Consider the following 20,748-nt stretch of genomic DNA (forward strand, 5'->3'; position numbering starts at 1 on the left):
AGCTCTGCCTGTTTATACAGGCAAGATTCCAACAAGCAAAAGAGCTAAAACAGGTCAGTGCCTGTGTGCGCTTCACACGCTCCATGTCAGCCACTCCATCGCAGCGTTTACCCTTCAGACAGGGTCAGCGCGGCGCAGCAATGCTCCTGGCTCAGAGCACCCTTTGCAGGTGGCTTCTGCAGCTGTCAGCAAGTTTTGGAATCTGGCTGCGCTGGAGAAGGCAGGTGGAGACAGCCATGCTGAAGCAGTGGGCTTCTAAGGCTAGCCGAGGGGGCAAGGATGTGGCTGGCTTTCCAGGCTGAAATCCGATTATTATTTTTTTTACCATGATTTTTAGCTTATGAGGAGTGGCTTGGAAAGCAGTTTGCTGCCTGCATCGGTGCAGGCTTCTTGTGTGGCCTCTCACAGTTACTTGCCTCAGTCAGTTTGCTTTCCCTCGCTGTTTGGGAGGCTCGGTCTGTTTTTCATGTGTGTTTGGATCGTGGGGTTGGGAGGCATTGTTTCCTGCTATCTATAGCTTGCCATGGCGTCTAGCAGTAATTAAAGCTTGCCCAGATCACCACATTTTTCTCTCAGTTTAATTTTTGAAACTGCTTAAATAGCTCAGACCTGCAGTCCCTATGGATTCGGGCTTCAAGGGGTCCGCCAGCATTGCCTTCTCTCTGCATTCCCATTCCTCCCTCATTGTATGGAGGCAATACTTCGTGGCTGAAACTTTCTCAGTATTATCTGAGAATGTTATGAACTTTGAGATCATATAGATTTCAAAACAACATTCCCACAGGAGATTTGGCTGGACATAAAAATGTTTTTCATTGTGCCTCTGCTGTTCTGTGGTGAGTTTTAGGGTTGCTTTCTTTTTAGAGTTTTATTTTAAGGGTATCCCATTGTATCTCACAGCTAATTGCATTTTCTCAGCAACCTCTACAGAGGGAATGGGGACTCCAGGTAGTGGGAACAATGCTCTGTGGCCATGGCATGACAACTGTCAGGTGTGTCGGGCTTTCAAGCAAGTCCAAGTGTGCATGATGGTAGCAGACTTTGAGGAATTCTCGTTGTTCTCTCTGGCAGGATCCAGATGTCATCAACACCGCTTTGCCGGTAGAATATGGCCCGTCAGCTGAGGAGGAGGAGAAGGTAGCAATGCGCCCCAATGATCCCGAAGGAATTCCTCCTCTCTTGGTCTCCACACACCAGGACAGAAAGGATGACAAGCAAACTCTCCCATCTCCACCACCCCTGCCATCAGCCATCGCTGCTGGAAAAGCTCTAGGGAAAGTGGGAGCCCTGGAACCGCCGGCACTGGGGAAGGTGCAGTCAGCCTCAGCGGGGGGACACATCAACATGGCCTATGCCCAGTCCAATCCCCCTTCTGAGCTGCACAAAAGCCGGGGCTCCAGAAACAAGCCCACCAACCTCTGGAATCCGACCTACGGTTCCTGGTTTGCAGAGAAGCAGGCCAGCAAAAACAGTTCTCTGCTGGAGAAGGAGATGCCCGAGAGGGAGAATTTGGGACAGGAAGGAAACTGTACTGTGGGGCCCACCATTGTGACTGGCAGGCTGCCCGGCTCCTCCCTGCTATTAGAGCCATCTTCCCTAACAGCAAGTGTCAAAGAAGTGCCTCTCTTTAGGCTCCGCCACTTCCCCTGTGGGAATGTCAACTACGGATACCAACAGCAGGGCTTACCCTTGGAAGCCTCCACACCACCTTGTGCTAGCAGTTACGAGGACCCTGTCCTTAGAAACAAGAGCCACATAACCCAGCAGGGGCCGTGAGGGCCCTCGACCCTCTTGACTTTCCCCCCCGTGGCCCCTGAGCCTTGAAGAGATGTCCTGTTACCCGCCACACCACGAGCAAGGGATCCAACAGCATTACCTTCCGTTTTGTGCCAAACTTGCTCCAAAAGTGCCACCCTCGAAGCTGTCATTTCAACTAACCCGAGAGGCTTCAACTCACCAGAGCCCCAACAGAGTAAAAGAAACGAACGGGAGGGAGGATACAGGGAACAGATGTGAACTGCAAGGCCCAGCTGCTGTTGCATCAACTCATACGCATGGTCGTTGTCATGCCCTTCCTGTGAGCTTTTCTCAGTTGTGCGTTCTCTGCTTGTGTGTAAAGCCGCAGCTTGCTGCCTCGAGTGTTTCATGTCTGGGGTTTTTCCGTGCCAAACTTGTGGTTGCTGTGGAACACCTGGAGATCTCCTGCAGCTGGCAGAGGTTGTAGTGGGTCTGGGGAGAGCAGCCTCTATCCAAACTGAAGAAGGATACGGCAGCGCCGAATGGTGAGGCGGTGGCACGTTCCCGAGTTGTGTTCCAGCTACAGTCCGGTCTTCGAAAGTCCTTGAATGCACAGCACTTACGGGGGTGTTGGCAGGGCAATAGAAAGCCACGGGTCATACCGAAGGAGAGAGAGGAAGCGTGGAGGGTGGCTGTAGATGCTATGAGGCATTCTGCAGTGTGGGGGTGTGTGGTTTGGCTGGGGGTTTTGTTTTCTTTTTTTTTTTTTCCCCCCTGTGTTTAAGCACTAAAACTGAGTAAAGCCCTTTAGAATTCCTTCTGTCCTACAAAAGTAGGAATGTCCTTCATCAGGAACTTGTGCATGTCAAGTGGAACCAAGGTGAAGTTTTAAAGGACCGTGGTCGTGAGAGAGACTTCCACCATGCCCTGAAAATGGACAGCCACCTGCATACCTCCGAGGTTTACGATAGCCTTTGACATACCCTGTACAAACAACGTAAAGGCAGAAGACTACGTCGTGCCACAATCCGGATGCCAGATAGATACTCTCTGTATTGTTTGAAGGGTGTAGAGCCCTTGTTTCTTTTAACAAAATACGTGTATGATAGTGGTTTAAAGACAAACACTTCATTGACTCATTTTGTACACCTTGTGCATGAAAAATACTCCAGTTAAGTGTGTTGTCAAAACATAGATGTAGGAAATAATTCATGTGTAAAGATGTGCATTAGTAACTTCAACTTAGGGTTGCAAGGAGCTGTTTTAGTATGAACGCTATCCAGAAAGGGGTGCCTGTTCCCATAGAAATGGGGGTAGTGGAGCATCAGCAAAGGAATGTGAAGGTGTTCTTCAGTCCGAGACTCTTCATTTCAGTGAAGTGACTCTGAATCTGGCCCTGGATCCAAACGTTGAGGTAAGCTTCCTGTATTCATAAGGGAACAAACCAGAATCCGCATAACATACTCCTGGCCTTTGAGATGTGCAGATTGCGACTGGAGGGCTTGGTTTGGGCCACTACCCTTGTAGAAAGAACAGGAGGAGGGAGGCGGCGTGCTCTCAGCCTGCCTTTCTGACATCTCTGGTACCCAGGACTAAAACCTGGTTTTAGACAAATGCCAAAATTGCGTGTGGTGCTTGGTTCGAGGGGCTGTGCTCTGCTGTTAGGAACCTGGGTCAGGGGCTGCTCTGAATTTCACGTTCGTCTGCGAGGGATGCACCGCAGCGCTGCTGCCTGGGGGTAACGAGGGTTGTGCTTCGGGTGCTGTGCTGCGTCCCGTAGGTTTCTTTAGCTTGAATTAAGAGAATATTTGTGATCTCCGAGGTTTTTAAGCTCACAGCTCTTGTCATGAAATAGCCACCAGGGAAGGATTTGGTCTAGCTTAGGACTGCGTTAGTGTCATGCTGGTCCCTCTCGCTCGGTAAACTCAGTGGGGAAGTTTTCTAGAGTCTCAGGAAAGCGGATTCATTCAGGAGGTAAGCACTACAGAATAATTTCTTACGCTAGATATATTACTCACATGTAATCGCGATTTTCATTTAAATATTCTAGGTTTCTCATTTTCAGAAGGGCTGAAGCTCCTCATTGTTTTCTTTAGCTCTTTGCATAGGAACACGCTGGGTTTTTACTGCCCTGCCTCTTACGTGTTGCTGAGGTCAGGATCTGAGCTGTATGCTGATGAGTGTTCTCAAAGAATACACATGAACAAAAAGTTGCAAAGTTAATGATCTTTGACTAGCTGAAATTATTAATTCTTGGCTCTGGGGCAGCAGCTCTGATGCTGCACAAATGCAGATAAGCTGCCAGGTTATGATGTTACAGGTAGCATTTCTAAAGCTTTAAAAGCACAAGCAGCAAGAGATGATTCTAAGTTTGTGGGGGTGAAGGTGCTAAAGGCAGGCTCTCCCCAGCCACGGTGATAGCGTGGTTACTGCTCTGCAGTTATTTTATCATAGAATTTCAACTGAAACACTCTTACAGAACGAGTTGTAAAAAACGAAGGAGCTAAACACATTACTGCCTTCTTACCTACACAATACGTGAGGAGATAATTCTGGTCAGGGGAAATGGTGAATTACTACTGAAATTCTCTAGCCTGCTGGGTACGGTGCATTGTGATAAATGCTGTTCAGCTGGTTTCCAATAAGCTTCCTTCCAGTGTCTCCAGTGTAAAATGTTTTGTTGTGGGTTTTTTGGTGTTGGGTTTTGTGTTTTGTGGTTTGGAATTTAACTCTTGGAATTCAGAAATCTAGTTTGGGCTTGTTTTTAATGTAAAAAAATAACATCTCTGAGCTCTTCCATAGCAACCATTTAGTTTGGTACCCCTGTGTGCTGTCCAAGCACAGCACCCCAGTTTGCAAAAATTGTTTTGTAAATACTGATGCTAGTCAAATCTTACCACTCGAAAGAAGGGTTGGAGCGTTTGCCTGTCTCTTAAACCACAAATAATGCCATCAAGGACAAATTATTTCCATGAATTAATGGCCTGGACCAAAGGGTGCTCTGCTACTAGTGTGCAGGCTGCAGTGAAGACAGTTCCCTTGTCATTTCGCCGCTGCGTTAACTTTTAAGTGTGTGTCCTGTTGCCACAGCTTTGCCAGGATTTCTGTGCCAATGCGAGATTTGGTTTGTATCACTGGGATGGTATGAAAAAAGCTTTCTGTAATGATACCAGTTGCCTCTGTCACCGAATTAACGATTCGCACTTCAGCACTATCAGTGACTGTGCCATCTCCAGGGAGCTGAAGGGCTGACAGAAACGATGCAGCGTTTAACTGTGTGAGCGCTGCAGCGGCCCTGCAGGTTAGCCCTGGGTGGAAGCAGTACTAGCAGCAGTTTGGTGAGGTAGGAAAGAAGCTTCTGAAAGGCTTTGCCAGGGATGCTCCAAGGAGAGCAGGGGGAAACAAGAAAAAGGTTGGGTGCTGGGGTAAAGCTAACAGCGTGTTCAGTTACAGCCTCTGTGTGAGTGTGTAAGAAGCAGAGTAATTCATGCAACATAGTTGTAAGGAAACCGTGGCTTAAATTCTGTACAAGGTTCTTCATAGAATTTGTTTTAGCATTTCTCTTACAACATCTGGAAGTGTTCAGAGTTCACATTTCTTCTGTTCCAGTTTCTAGCAGTTTCATTCTAGCACAGCTCCTATAGCTGTACGTCATTGGCAAGAGTATTTTGTCTAGTCGTGAACTAGGAATTTTTAATTTCTCTGTCTGGAAAGATTCAACTGTTCAGTTCTCAGAACTGCAGGGAACAGGAGGGGCACAAGTCACCATGACCTCATCAGACAAAAGCACCCCAGCATGTGTAAATCCCAAATTCCCTTATTAAAACTTCTGCACGCTAGGCTTACAGTGGTGTAGGAGAAAAAAAGCTATTTTAACCCTCTTACCCATTTTTGTCTATGACTTATATATTGTCTCAGCAAACTATATTTAAAAAAAAATATTTTTTTAAGGAATTTGTTTTTAAGACAGTCTTTTTCATTGGCAATATTTACATTCTGGTCTTACGTGTCTTCCTCACTCTACAGCGGAAAAGTGGGAAGCAGTATGATCTACAGGATGTAAAGCACGACTGGGAAAATCCAGTGCTACCACACTCATAATGTGAAAATGGCTTATTTCCACGTGGATGCTACCTGTTTCTATAGATGTTAGGTAGGTTTCTGCACCTGAAGGTAAATTAGGTTGGGATGCCTGTTTATCTACCTTTCCTGTTGTCCCTTCATCTTCCTTTTCGCTACTGAACCTTGTTTCTCCATTGCATGCCTAGAAATGAAGCGAAGCAAGAAGTTTGGGTGGTCCTGCTTCCTCCAGGAGCAGTGGGAGGAGGGGCAGCAGGAGAGGGGCTTTGCTGTAGCGAGGGGCAGTACAGGTGCCACAGGCTGCACACACGAGGGCTGCGTGAAGGTGCTGAGTCAGCCTTCCACGGCGGTGCTGTAGGCTCAGCACGAGAGCAGCTGCAGCACCGCTGGGCGCAGCCGTTTATACGCTGTGTGATGTCGGAGGTCTGAAACCGGCTCCGAAGGATTTAACGTTGCCAGTCTGCTCCCGTTACTGAGCCTGCCTGCTGGGTGACAGGAACTGTGATGTAGGAATAGCATAAAACAGCCTTCCACAGCAGCAAAGACATCCCGGTTTGTCTGTCCCAAAGTTAAACCCATCGCAGGAAAATGTCTGAATTGTCTGCATCTGGCTTCTTTTAGTAACAAGCTTCATTAGAGGAGTGTCTGTCTCATGTACAGCAGTTTATGCAACATTGTTTGTAAAGGAAGGGCCTGTGCACTTCAGGGATACAATGAAGAAAAATACTAATATATGGTCATTGAGTATTTTGTATTGAATAGTGTATTTGTATTGTAAACAAGTGTAGTGAACCACAAGGCATGAAGACAAATAAAGTGACTGTAGCCGGCTTCCTGTGTTGGGCTGTCTAATCACCGGATCGGCATCACAGTCGGGCTCTGGCCATCCATTTTTACGTGGTAACATTACAGAAGTATTGAGATACACCGACCCCCAAAGGCGCTGTTAACCGCAGCCAGCCCCCGTTCTGGCTCGCAGCAGCGGGGTAAAGGCTCGTTTGCATTGCAGGTGTCACACCTCCACTTTCTTACAGAGAAAGGTGCCGTTCCTGCTACTACACACCAGCAAAGTTGGGGTTTTCCAGGAAACAGGCCAGTATAAAAAGAGAACAGAGCAGACAGCTGAGAAGAGCATTTCAGTGTTTTCATTCCTAAATGTTTCTATCCTAATGACTCTGGGTGTGGGCTTTGAGTAGGTCTAATTATAAGCTGCGTTTCAATACAGTGGAGCGCCAGCATCAAGTCCTGCGACTAACGCAGGAAGAGGTGGGTCCTGCCCCAAAATGCTCACTTTCTGCCCCTCCCCGTACCACTCCTATGCCGTAGGTAGCTGCTTTCTCAAGAAACGGTCGTTGAAATTGGAACTGACTTACCTGTAAACGTTATTCTCCTTCACTTGCTTATCCACATTCCCCGCAGGATAGTGCTGTAGTTCAGTTAACAAGACTTTTTTTTCCCTGAGCAGGCAGCTGGCAGGCACCTCTCCACTTCCCCCACACTTTGGTTCTTTCCTGTCCTAACTGACCAGTGAGCTCCCCTGTGCTCTTCTAGGAGTGGAGCTAGTTCCCCCACCAGGCAGCCGCCACGCACCGGTTTTGATCTGGCACGGGCTGGCCGCCTTTGCTGCAATTTCCATTTGTTCCAGAGTTGTCTGTCTGCAGCGAGGCAGGAAAGAGGATGCAGGTGGGATGCAGGTGGGTACGCTGCTGCGTGGCTTCATGGACATGGTTTCAGGTTCCACCTGGTGTTTGACGAGGCTTCTGCAAAATCTGAACTCTGTAAATGCCAGACTTGCCACCTATGTAACACTCTCACGGGTAACAGAGCTAACTCACCAGAGAAACTAGGTTATGCTTTGCAAATGTGCAGTGCCGGTTTTGGATCCTTATGTCTCAGATCCTGCTGGATAGCAACACTTTTTAAAAGCACAGGCTCCCTGCCCAGAAAACCATTACTGTCAACATCTGCAAAACAGTCACTGAATCCTGCTGGGACACGTCAAGAAAATCTCCCCCCTCCTGTCACACCTATGACCTCTCCTTTCCAGCCAGTGTCCAACAAAGCTCAAAGGATCTCATGGCTGAGAGCACTGAAGAAGAACATTTCCTAAAACTGGACCCCAGAGACATGTTGTGGAACGAGGACAAGCCTCCAAGTCTGCACAGGCAGCACAGAATTGCTGGGGACCACCTGTGTATTTATAAAACAGGTAATATTTTATTTATATGGTTTACAGGGACTTTGAGGCTCATTTGCCTTTTTTTCTAACCAATTGGGGCTGCGATCATACAGACCTCAGCACAGCGCTTAATTTCAAACCTCACTGCCAGTTCTTTTCAGAATTACTTTTATGACAGTGTTCTCCAGCAAGAGGTGGAGAAAAGGATTACAGCAACTTACCTTGGATTTAGGGAAGCACAAATCCTTTCACATCACCAACCTGAAGACGGCTATCAGTAATCCTTTCTGGAATGGAGGGACTGATTTATTTCTGGTTCAAGCCACATAAATTTACAGCGCTTCTTGCTTCCTCGCAGAAGAGTCTCAGTGCTACCAGAAGAGCTCCACCCCGCTAGCAGTCCTGATCTGCTCCTCTAACCTGCACTGCTCTAGCTGCTTACGGCCAGAGCTTTCAGGAGAAACGTGCCGCTAGCTGACGCTGACACTGAAGGGGAAGCAGACTACCCCGATGCTCAGACAGTACCTATGCCCTCTGCTCTACGCATCAGACAGACGCCGGTGAAGTCCTGCAGTCTTCGCTAGCCCAGAGTGGGCTGAAGTGGGTGTAGCTACGGACCTGTGGAAGGTACAGCCTGACCCCTCGGAGAAAAAAAGTTACCAGTGAATCACAAAACTCTTGGGAAGAGGTTATTGCTCTGTATTCCTTCATCTGTGCAAGACAGGCCACACAGAAATGGTGTGACTGTAACAAACTGCCTGAGCTTGCTGCCTGACCCACACGCTTACTCCCCTACGCATCTCCGGAAGAACTCCAGCTACCCGTCAGATAAAGCCCTTATCTCCATTCCATCTTGTCAGGCAGGAGAAACAGCGTTTCCCATAATGAATGTTTCCTCACAGAAACTGAACTGCCCACCCAGGAGCACAAAGCTGGGACAAACTGGCAAAACGTGCTGTGCTGTACAAACGCTCCGTTTGACAGCTGACAGTATGGTACCACGTAGCTAGAAGATGTAAAAACTTCTGGGTTCTATTGTGCAGTTGCTGGGGCCCGTTTGCCTAATTTGTACACAAGAACAGAAGCAAGCAGACTGACAACCTCATGGAAAGTCTTTTCCCCATACCATTCACCAGCGTTTCATTTTACTAACACCAGCGAGAAACAGATACTGGACAAAGTAAAGTTCAGTACATCACTAAATATCTGCATCTTCAAATATAAAGCATTAATTTCTTTACATTCAAAATTTACAGCTTTTATATTGAATTAAAAATTCCTGCAAGTTAGATTACAATATGCATTATTTTAAATACAGCTCAAGAAAAACAGCTCTGGCAATATTTAGAAGTCAGCAGCAGAATTCTGTCTAAAAATAGGATATTATGATGTTATTTAAAGTGTCACTTCTTCAAGTAGGTCAAAGCAAGCAGATCATTTAAGAATAAAATGACTCTCCTGGCACGCAAAACCATCCTGATAAAGTAACATTTACATACACTGAGCAATTAAAATAAATACATGTTTAACACACAGACAAAATATTAGCTGGGTCAAAAGGCTGATAGGCAAATAATGTCACATCAAGGTGTGTTACAAAGCTGTACCTAAAACGAGCCTTAATTTATCATAAGGCTCTTGGGAGAAATTTACACTTGAAACTGTTCTGAAGGAAACAGAAAGAAACGTGTATCCACAAACAAATCAAATAATGTTAACAGCTTGCTTGAAAACCCTGCATATAATCCATACCACTGGCAGGAATTACCGTGCTCTATTTATACAGACTTAATATTTATGATAAGGCTATTACGTATAGTTCCAATCTGGGTTTATTTGCATTTAAAAACTGATACTCATAGCCTGTAGCACACCAAACAAAAAAAGGCTTTAAAAACGAGGGAAAGCTCTCCAGGAGAGTGCAAAGTGCATTATTTTAAAGAGTGCTTCTGACGCATAACTCCTACAAACGCATACAACAAAAAGTGCTTTTTACTATAGACTGACATGCAGCGTATTTGTGCTTTTTAAAGGCTTTTTATTTAATTGCTGCTGTTCACTAGGGTAACTGCAAATCCTTGTGTTTGTCAGCCCTTTTGCATTCTGGAGGGGAGAGGAGGAGGGGGAAAAGAAGAGGAGGGATCTGAATGATAAAATATAAAAATACTTCCACTAGTGCTTGAAAAAGGGATCTTTTTACATTTTTTTTTTTTTTTTGCTTGCTTATTGCTAGCAGCTGGTATTGGAATTGACAAAGTGCCTGGTAACTGGACTAATGTCACTCATTAACCACCTCCTCTGTCAAAAGCAGCAGTGCGCAGAGCATTATCAGTTTGTTACTACATGGAGTAAAATCGTTTAAATACTGCATGAATCACAAAGCAACTTTAGAGAACATTGGAAAATATACTCGCATTCTCGAACTGGGACATTATTCAAATAATACAGCAGCCCAAACCCAAGATGTTTTTGCAATAACCTTCCCAGACGAGGGCTGTTTCAGTAACAGAAACATAGTAGTGGCTTACTTCTTAATGTGACTGAACTTGTATCATATCTCTCTATTTTTTTAATATATATATTAAAATATATATTATCTATAAACACACATATATATATACTTTTTTATATATATCTCTCTCTCTACGTAAAATGCAAATGCAGGTTTAATAATTTAAAAATAAGTTTGCCTTCCAGCTGGGGTGCTTGTGTGCTTTACAATACTTACTTCCTATTGTATGAGCACATTTTGGCTCAGCAAATATCATCGACAAGTTTTGCCCCATTAATCCCACGGTAGGTTACCCTGCTAGGTCGAACTAAGACCCCGTGGTTCAGCTTACAGGTGAAATAGCGCTTTTCCCCCACGGAGCCGTCATTCTTTCCCTTGGCACTTCTGAGCTCAAGTCCGAGCCATATCCCCGGTGCAAAGTCTGTAGGACCAATGTACCTGATTGTCCCCATTTCATTGGAGCTGGTCAGCAGAACCTGAGAGCCTTCATGCAGCTTCACCGGTCCCTCGGTGCTAGCTGCACTGGTGCTACTCCAGCTGCGCCGTAACACAGAGCTCTTAGATCTAGTTAGAACAAACAAACAAAAAATAAAAATGAAAAAGGTGATTTTTTTCTATAAACCATCCAGGGCAAATCTGTAGTTCAGTGAAATGCATGGGGAAAAAAACTCAAATTCCTTTTTAAAAAAAGTGTGTTTGATCACATGTCACTAGCAAAACATGTAACAACATTAGCAGGCTAGTACACATGGCAAGTCTGAAATACTTGGAAAATCAGTGTCCTTTCACCTGATGCTAGGATCCACAATATTTACCGTAGGTGAGAGTACTGGTAAATCAAGCAGTACCAGACATTCTACTTGGGGCTTGAAAGAGTTTTGCCAAAACAACTTTTAACATGCACGTGTCAGCCAGGATCACCAGGACAAAATGAAGTCCTTTACCCAGCTGTGTGAAAATACAAGAATTTGGAGAACACGCAGTGATGAACGATTGGAAAACAATTTTAAGGCCAACCTGCATTCAAGGACTGTACTCCTGGATGCTCACACAAAAAGAGTCTACTACTGGTCCATTTTGGAAGGAAAAAAAATAAGCACATAAAGGTCTAGATATCGTACATGCATGAAGATTTTCTTTTGCACAAGAAACAGTAACGCTAACAGCCAGCTCACCTAAACATTTCAAACGCAAAACACTCACCTAACAAAGGAGTTTCTTCTGTTTATCTCCTTTTGTGAAGATGCAGAAGTGGTGCTTAGACTGCGTCTAAAACCTAAGTGGAAAGGTTAATAAGCTGTGTAGGACTTCTTAAACACCCTTTACAAACTCATATGCTTTGTGTTTGCTTTCATACTGCTTCCACTACATTTGCTACAGTCTCACCTCCAATTTGGAAATTAAGCAATGAAATGTCTCATGAAAGCATCCATAAGACGTTCAGATTTTCAGAGAGGACAGAAATTAAAGTAGACAAACTGAACAAGGGTAATTTGAAGCGGCCTTTTCACAAAAAGCTTAGGGAAGGAAAAAGAAAAATAACTACTTCAAGTATCTCACAAAAGCTTTAGTAATTTAGTCATTCCCTACACTGATCCCTGCATCAATCTCTTTTAGATCGAGGAGCAGGTTCAATTTATGGTTAACTCTGATTAGAATGCAATACAGTGATAAGGGGAGAGTGTCAACAATCTTAACTCTGACAATTATTTCTGCTAGTCCAGCGTTCATGACCACACGGTACTCCACATCCCTTCTGCAGGCTCCGTGTTAGGAAGGGACCACCAGACTGCTGGCTGGCATTTGGGTACCTCGAGAATCTATTGTGCTTTTGGAGAAGCTGGCTTTGTGCAGGAGGTTCTGCTTGCAGAACAGCTGCCTAAGCCAAATGACAGTCTTACACTCCTACCTGGAAAAGCGTGACTTATTCTACCCGACGAAGTCTCTGTGAGAGAATCCAGAGAACCCGTTAATCTGAAAAACAGTAACACAACAAAGTCATTTCAACTCGACTCTGAACAAACCTGCTGCTGGAGGCCTTCTTGCCACATGTTGTTGAAGTTCCGATTCTTTCTTTCCTCCACCCACCCCCAAGAGACACCAACGTTCCAGCTGTAATCAGGCTGGCACGTAAGAGGTGCCCAGGGCAACCCAGTTTATTCGGGTTAGCTGCCTTTTACTCAGCAAGAGAGCGCGTACGATTTTGAGGCAAGCTCTTTAACAGCTTGCCTGAGCTAGACGATTCAGGGAAAGAAAAGCAAGAACATGTCTGGCAGAGTAACTAGGTGCAAATACAGGAGGAAAGAGCACAGTACTCCTCGGATGTTCCTCCTGAGACCTGGCAAAGAGACTACAAAGTGGTGGACGTTTTGGGCCCCCGTGCAGTTAGCTGGAATGGGAACAGTATTTCCAGTCATGGCCAAAGGCAACTCCCTTTTATAACCAAACGCAGCTCAGCGCATCAGGATTGGGTCGTGAGAGTCAGGTTTAATGAACACGGACTGCACCAGAAATGGGAGGCCCCGGAATGAAATACCTGAAGTGGCTACAAAAGAAACAGGGGGAGCTGCATTCCCAGTTTATACTCTACTTTCAAAAAGCTGATCTAAAACCCACCAGGTATTTAATGTAGGGTATAACATTCCGTTAGCAGAAGAAAACATTTATTATTTCTTCCCTATCTGCTGTGAAACTTTGTTTCCCACTGGAAAACGTATTAAGAAAGTGTTCAGCAACACACACGGTAAAACAGCTTCAGCGCTTACCTCTGTACACGAGATGGTGGTGCAAATATACCGTATCTGGGAAGACAGCTGAAGTACTGAACGCCTCCCACAGAACCATCATTCTTCCCGTGAGGCTTGTCCAATTCAATTCCACACCAGAATCCTACATTTCAAAACAATAAAATCACGGTATTTTGAACAGAACACCACAGGCTTTTCTCCATCTAGACAGTTGGTGCAGCTGGCATTCACCCACATCAAGGAAAACAGTTGCTAGTTAGAAACCGTCTAGATAATAATAGTAAATATATATATATAACAAAATAACTCTCTATGTAACTATGCAAAAATTGGTATCAGAATAAATCTAAAGATAATTATCTCAGCCTTTTTATATGCTTTCAAGGAAATAATTGACATTTGAATTGATACAGAAAACATAAAACCTTTGATCTATACACTGAAGCCAAACAGAACGTTACTGAATCGAACAGTGGCTATTGGAAAAAAAAAGGAGACAGGGAAGAGCAGCAGTGGTGGTTCAAGTTTCCCTCTTTAGTCCTCTGACCACACGGGTTATGCCTCATCTGAGATCATCAACAGTAAAATTAAAAGTTTTGATATTAATTCATTCCTTCTCTCCATCTAGCAGGTTACAATTAATACAAATTGCAAGGCTGCCTGTATGATAGTGAGAGAGGGGTGTAAGAATCAGAAGTGGCCAGCAAGTCATCTCGTACAGAACACTGAATAGGCACCAAGATGTTAATAAGCTTGATCATTCATAACCCGTGATAAATGGGAGCTAATTATGTAAAGGTGCTAAATTTCATCCTCCATTAGTAGTCCTTATGCTATCCATCCCCAAAAGATTCAAAATTTAATTCAAGTCACTTGGTACTAAGGCACTGGATAAAATGGTAATTCTAATTATCAGCTCAAGAAACTCAGGAATGACAGCTCATGAATTAGAAGGGCTCGGTACACAGCAAGTTCTCCCCTTCCTGTATTTAGAATTAAATAAAGATCTACACTGCAGCAAAAGAAATAAAGTATGGGTAACTTCCAGAGCTTTGATACATATTAAAGTTGAAATACTTAAAACTGCATCTGTCACATTTTCTATAAATTACTGGTTTTGCAAATGGTGAAGATTTGCATTGAGATTCTGTCCTCACTTCTTACAATGCAACGTTCTTCTCCAAAAAATTCTGCGCCCTGATTTGGAGCAGGAAGGAAGGCAGGGAGCCTTACGCTGTTGAACAGCTTTCTGGTTTTACACTTGTTACAGTGTGTTTGGAAAACCAGTCTTTTTCTCAACGTTTACTCTGTAAGCAACAACATGAAGGTACCAGCGATCACATTAAAGTGCAGAATCAGTTCATCACAGCGTCTCAATCAAGGACTGCCCACAACAGAACTGGGGAAAGGACTACAAATGGAAAAAGCCTGTACCACAGTCTCACAGTCTGTCATTCTAACATTTTTGGTTTAATTTTGATGCCACCAAGTGTCAAGACAAGAGCATTGCCGCTTACGTATCAACCAAATGGACCTCATTTAAACTAGGTACTTACACCAACACTTAACAACTGGTTTTGCATTACTCTTGCAATCAGAAGATTATAGACAGGTAAGAACATAAAGAACATACTACTTGGTTACAAAAACAGTAGTATTCAGAACGTAGTTTCCCGAATTTAAAACAACTCACTTCCATTTGAGGACACCTGGCTTCACTGCAATCTGTTTTTTAGCAAGGGGAAGGCAGGGAGGAGCTGAAAGGGAGAAGGATGAGAAAACGGTGGTAGCGTTTGGGGCTTTTTGAGACGCTTGCAACCTTTCATCTGCACTGTGACCTAGTTTCTTTTAAAGGTTTGTTAGTTAAGATTTAAATGTTCACCGTTACCCTCTTAAAGATGCCAAGAAGATAAGAATGAGACAGCTATATGGCATGATAACAGTCCCAGTACTGCAACAGACAAGCTGTGTCAAAAAGGCTTACTACAAGAGAGTAGGGAGTAAAGGCGTGTGATCTCAATAAACTATATACTAATTCAGAGACTAAACTGAAGGTTTTCAGAAAGCTTTGTAACACCACCTACAATTTCAACATCAAAATATTTCTCCTAATGAAGCCGTGTTAGTGGACAAGTAAAAGTCACATTTTAAACCCTTGTTTCTTCCCAGCAGTTGCATTAGAGTAAAAACCAGCCAGTGAAACACAGGAGAGACACCTAACAAACCAGTACATCTACAATTTTTATGCAGGGAGCGAGGAAAAGGATGTAGTGCTCTTAACATTCGTGTGCTCACACGTAAGCAATTCCCTATTAATTCTACAACATACACAAAGAGTATTGCAAGTACCTGGTGCAAATTTTGTCATCCCGCAAAATCTAACAGTGCCTGTTCTCTGTCCTACCACCAGTACTCTGTCTCCAACCTGAATTTCTCCTTCAACAAAAGGACTTTTCCTCGTAGCCGGAGAAGAGCTATACAACCCTGGTCAACAGAAGAACAACATCTGAAATTAGTGACTTTGTACTTCAAAACTGAAGTCTTCAATATGTACCTTTAACACATGGTGACACACCACAAAGTTTGCTTAAAGAATTGCTTTGCTCTAGCAGGAAAGCTATGGACTACAGCCTTTTTTCTGCTGTTGAAAGGCACAGCGACCAACTAGAAGAACGCTTCTCCTCTTGAAGATGTTCTAAAAAACTTTTTAAAAGTTGCCAAACTTAAGTTTACGGTTAAAAGACTTCCCAAGCATCTTTCCTGAACCATCTCAGACTCTGAAACAGCACAAGCGGTTCTACTTAAGTACTCGGTACAGCAGCGAACTCCCACCTGTGAAGATACACCTCAATGAAACACACCATACCAGCACGACCTTTAGATGAGGCAGAAGACCCACCAGTCACTGCCTTTTTATTGCTGCTAGCCAAGTTCCGCTTCTTGGAGGAACTCTGTTTGCCTTCCAAGGAGGTAGTAGAAGAGGAAGAGCTGCTGTAGCCCGGAAAACCTAAAAGACACAAAAGGAAACAGCCCTTCAGAGCTCAGATTCAGAAAAGGACCAATTAAGCAGAAGGGAAAGCTTCTGTTAGGAAGGAAGTTGTCCGTTCTCCGTAGCGGGCAGAATTCAAAGTGAATAGCCAAAAGAAGTCGTTGTTAAGCAACATCTGCACACACACCTGTCGGGAATGACATCGGTGCATCATCTAACCCTGCCTTGGAAATAAGGTGATGAGTGCTGGGACAGGTCCCCAAAAGCCCCTTCTCTCTCACTCTCTGAAGTTCTTCTAAACCGTCCCAAGCATATTCATTAAGATATGGGAGCCTTATTACCAAGGGAACATACCACCACACTTTCAGCACCCAGCCTATTACAGATTTGACGAGAAGTAGAAGGAAGGTGATATGATGCAAGTGAATTATTGTCTGGATTAGAGCCTACTATATTCCATTACATACTGTATTAATATTAAAATCTGTACTATAAAATAAGAATGGGAAATAAATCACTTTTATCTCCATTTGCAAACCCTGATGTCTAAACTGTCCTCCAAGACTTATGTTCAGTTCCCTCCTTCCTTTTCAAGGCTCTCCCAGTTCTCCCCTCTCCTACTCCCTTCTGTCCAAAATGACACAGGGTACAGCAAGACACGTCTATGCCTCAGTTTCTCAATGTGAAAAATTAAGATAATATTGCTTATTGAACTTTTCACAATTCTGAGAGGCTTAATTCATTACTTTTCTCAAAGCACTTTAATAGCAAACACAGGGTTAGCATGTTCAATAGAATTTAATCCCCCAGTCTGGCAAAACAGTAAAGAGCTGCAGAAAGGTCAAAGCAAAAGCTTAGGTATCTGGGGACAGAAATCTAAAGACTCCAAGATGCTGGCTGCAGCTATGCTACAAGGAAGAAAATGCAAATTACTACTAAATAAGCGGTGACTCAACAGGCAGACTCCGAGTCCAAGGTATATACATCCACACGCAATGGCGAACACATACTACAAGTCCATATTCAGAAGTCAGTCCAGCGACGGACTCACCGCAGGTCAGAGCACCTACCTCTTCTACAGGAACACAACAAAAACTGCTGAAGGCAAAGTGGTCATTGAGATGCTTCACTTTGTGGGAACTCACGGGGCGGGAGAAGAGCGAGCAGAAGCTCCTATCGTCCATTCCTCCTCCATCAGGCAAAACAACTCTTTGTTGTATCACTCCTGACAGCGGAGTGTGTGACCTGGGCTACAAACCCACACAGCAGGGAGGTCTCGGGACTTCCTCAGCAATGTACTTCACCACATCATTTCTGTACCATTATAGGGGGGTTTTCCCCTAATATAAAACCTAAATTACCACCGTTTTAACTCAAGATTTCTTACTTTCACTACACATGCAGAATGGGTTATACTCTTCCTTGTATTTGAAAGCTTCCTGTTCTAGCCCTTTAATCTTCGGTCTTTTTAATCACACAATCACAAATTCCAACAGTCTCTTCTCTTTGCTCAAGTTTTATACCTCTAGTTATTGTGGTGTCTTCTCTGAATTCTCTCCAGTTGATTCTCGTCTTTTTGAGATGCAGCGTCTAGAGCCAGGTGCAGTGTTTTAGCAGAGCCCTCGCCTGTGCCAAGCAAAGCACCCAGGTCACTTTGGGTACCTCACGGCTGATGCTGCTTTTTATACATTCCAGTATTTTTGCAACAGCACAACACAGTGACTGTCCTTTACCTTGTAATACTCAATATCCCTGCGCCTTTCTCTACAAACCATTAGAGGACGTATCGTTCCCAGGGGTATTTGTACAGTTGACCGTTCCATCCTTGCCACAGAACTCTATAGTTGTCCTTACTCCTCTCCATCCTCCCCCTCCCTCAAGACCTTTTTTCCAATTCGTCAAGGGTTTGGGGGGCCGGTGGGTATTAAAAAACACAAAACAAAACCCAACAGACTCTGTACAAACTCCAAAAACCCCCAAGCTGAAATAGCCACCTTATTTGACAAAGAACCACTGACAGCTACTTTTTCAGTTGGATGCTGGTTTTTCCTAATGGTTCAGCATCTGCTTTATGACAATATCATCTAAACCACTAAATCCTGAAATGAGGCTTCACTGCACATCACTGACATCCTGCAATGCCTTTCGAGTCCCAGTAATTGCAGATATCATACTGTATCCATCAAACCGAGACCCTGTACTGCCAATTCACTTCGTTGTGTGACCAGAACCTGAAGACCAAGCCATTAAGCGCCCTCCACGAATCAAATGTTGGAAATCTCTGCCTACACAAGTTTTTTTAGCTCGCTTATGAAAAAGTATCATCTAAGACAAGGCTTAAATATCTCACACTAGCCTCTTCACCAAGTCTCCTCCTCACAGCTATTCACTGATGGAGGATATAAAAAGATGCTTTTCTTCAAAGGCAGCATATTCAAATTCACACTTCAAATTATTGCAAAGACACACTGCTTTCACCAACACTTAAGAGTATGATTTTATAGACCAAACCTCAAAGACCACCTGATTTTTACAGTTTAAGACATCCCTGAAAGTCAGGTCCCTTTATGTTTAAACTTTCAGCAAACAAAATACTGACGCAGTAGAAGGCACTATCCAATTCTGAAACTAGGTAATTGCAAAGAATGATTCATATGTAAAAGGAACTTTTTAAAAAGCTTGAGTTTCAGTTTTCATATTTGTAGCGTGTTATTGTGAGTCTTCCGTGATACAATGCCAAGCGCTGTTAGATGGGAACACTTTATTATACAGATACAGGAGTGAATAAAAATCCCAACAGAATACGTGCACAGTTCTTCATTAAAATCTGAGCAGTAACGATACAGGGCAAAAGGTCTCCCTCAGAAACCTAAGAAGGTAATTCTGCAGGTCTTCCGTAAGATTATTTACTGACACAGCTGCCAGCGTTAAGGGCTTGTCTATATTTTCTTGTCCATGTATTTGGAGAGAAGCTGTTCCCAGACCAACACAGAGCGCCAGCACAACATCCACACCAAATTTCTGCTCCTAGTAAACAGCCTGCTTGGGACTTGGGTACAGACAGGCAAGACAACTTTTGTGTGTAGTGCAGACACAGGACTTCTACAAAGGTAAGACAGTAATGATACTTCCTCTGCCCTGCCCAACGTGTTTCTCAACATATTAAAAAATAAAAATTTAGTTACCGTCTTTCGCAGGTACATTTTTGCCCCTGTTAGCAGTCATAAAGCTGGTTTCAGAAGCACTGTCTTTTTTTGCCACATTTAAGCCTATTAAAAAATACATACAGTTAGATGCATACATCCTAACAACGAACAACAATTTTACAGTAAAGTCTGGCACAAAAACAATTTGACAGATTTGCAGATTAGTGGATGCACAGATAAAATAGATAAAACCGTACAATTCCTTAGACTCTTGATCAATGGGTAAAAGAAGACTGCAGAATTGTTTTGATGGATAAGCACAGATGTTAAACCCCTTAAAACAGCCCAAACTATCTTGCCAAACAATAAACAAGTTGCCTGCAAAATATTAACATTTATATTGAAGGAGTTTTACTCAAATCCTTCAAACATTTACGTCTATCATATACACAACACTCACTTTTATAGTACTTAAGGTCAACTACTCACTAATAATAATTTCATAATTTCTTCACTAAAGATTACACATAACAAGTTTTGAGATGCGAGACCAAACCTTCAATCAGTCTGCAAATAACCAAGTAGGCCAACACGATTTTTAAGACTAACTCTTAGAGCAACAATGTCATGATATGCATATGAACCAGTAGTGCCACATAAGTGATAATTTGTGAACAGTCATCTTGCATTTCTGACAGTTTCCTACCCTAACTCAATGAAGAACAAGCTTATTTATCTATGATTTATCCCCTCCTTGTCATGAAAGAAAAATCACATCTTTTTTATTTAACTACGTCTGTCGACTTAATTCAGCTACAGGGACTGAACTAGTTTGCAAATATACTGTATTTTCCCAAATTTTATCGTTCAGCCATTAAGGCACCAGATCAAAAAACTAGTGTTTGTAACTGGAAACACATGTCTCAATCTGATCCCAGTAATCCTTTTCCTAAAAACGTGAAAAAGACCGATTATCATCAATCTGATGGATTATTCAAATCCACGAGAAACACATCAAATTTGAAAATCTCTACAGTATTATATTTCACTTTGCAGCTTATAACCATATCTACAAAAAGCACGTTAATTTTCCTTGCATCCTTACAAACCAGCGTAGTGCAGGGACGAAGTTTAAAGGAAAGAAACGTAATCTGGTGATGTGCGTAAACACTGCAAAACAAAGCCCTGCCTCTGCAGCTTTATCTTCTCGCTCCACCAGTGAATCAGCCAGGCGAATTAATTCTAACGGAGCTTTTAAGACAAGGAAATGGCACCTTCCAGATTACTGTTAGTGGATGTAAACTCTGCTGGGCGGATGATGCCTAACTCACTCTGACTTTCAACTAAATCAAAGTATC

The 20,748-nt window shown here is 43.5% G+C and overlaps 2 protein-coding genes across 11 annotated transcripts in view; one reads left to right on the forward strand and one right to left on the reverse strand.

The window, feature by feature from the left end:
- ALK (ALK receptor tyrosine kinase) overlaps positions 1-9,874 on the forward strand; it is a 322,417-nt gene extending 312,543 nt beyond the window's left edge. Inside the window, exons 29-30 of the mRNA XM_040611688.1 lie at positions 1,072-3,151; positions 5,764-9,874. Coding sequence (XP_040467622.1) covers positions 1,072-1,776 — 705 coding nt within the window. The 3' untranslated portion in view covers positions 1,777-3,151; positions 5,764-9,874. The remainder of the gene's footprint in view (positions 1-1,071; positions 3,152-5,763) is intronic.
- CLIP4 (CAP-Gly domain containing linker protein family member 4) overlaps positions 9,120-20,748 on the reverse strand; it is a 32,655-nt gene continuing 21,026 nt past the window's right edge. For 9 of the 10 annotated variants that reach the window (XM_040611677.1, XM_040611685.1, XM_040611680.1 and 6 more), the window contains 7 exons: positions 19,430-19,513; positions 16,122-16,262; positions 15,605-15,739; positions 13,274-13,397; positions 12,418-12,482; positions 11,712-11,784; positions 9,120-11,072 (listed from right to left, as the gene is read on the reverse strand). In XM_040611677.1, the coding sequence (XP_040467611.1) occupies positions 10,751-11,072; positions 11,712-11,784; positions 12,418-12,482; positions 13,274-13,397; positions 15,605-15,739; positions 16,122-16,262; positions 19,430-19,513 (944 nt within the window). In that variant the 3' untranslated portion in view covers positions 9,120-10,750. The remainder of the gene's footprint in view (positions 11,073-11,711; positions 11,785-12,417; positions 12,483-13,273; positions 13,398-15,604; positions 15,740-16,121; positions 16,263-19,429; positions 19,514-20,748) is intronic. The other variant, XM_040611686.1, reaches the window with a different exon arrangement.

Source organism: Falco naumanni, chromosome 12 (genome assembly GCF_017639655.2).
Source record: "Falco naumanni isolate bFalNau1 chromosome 12, bFalNau1.pat, whole genome shotgun sequence".
In the NCBI taxonomy this organism is placed as follows: Eukaryota; Metazoa; Chordata; class Aves; order Falconiformes; family Falconidae; genus Falco; species Falco naumanni.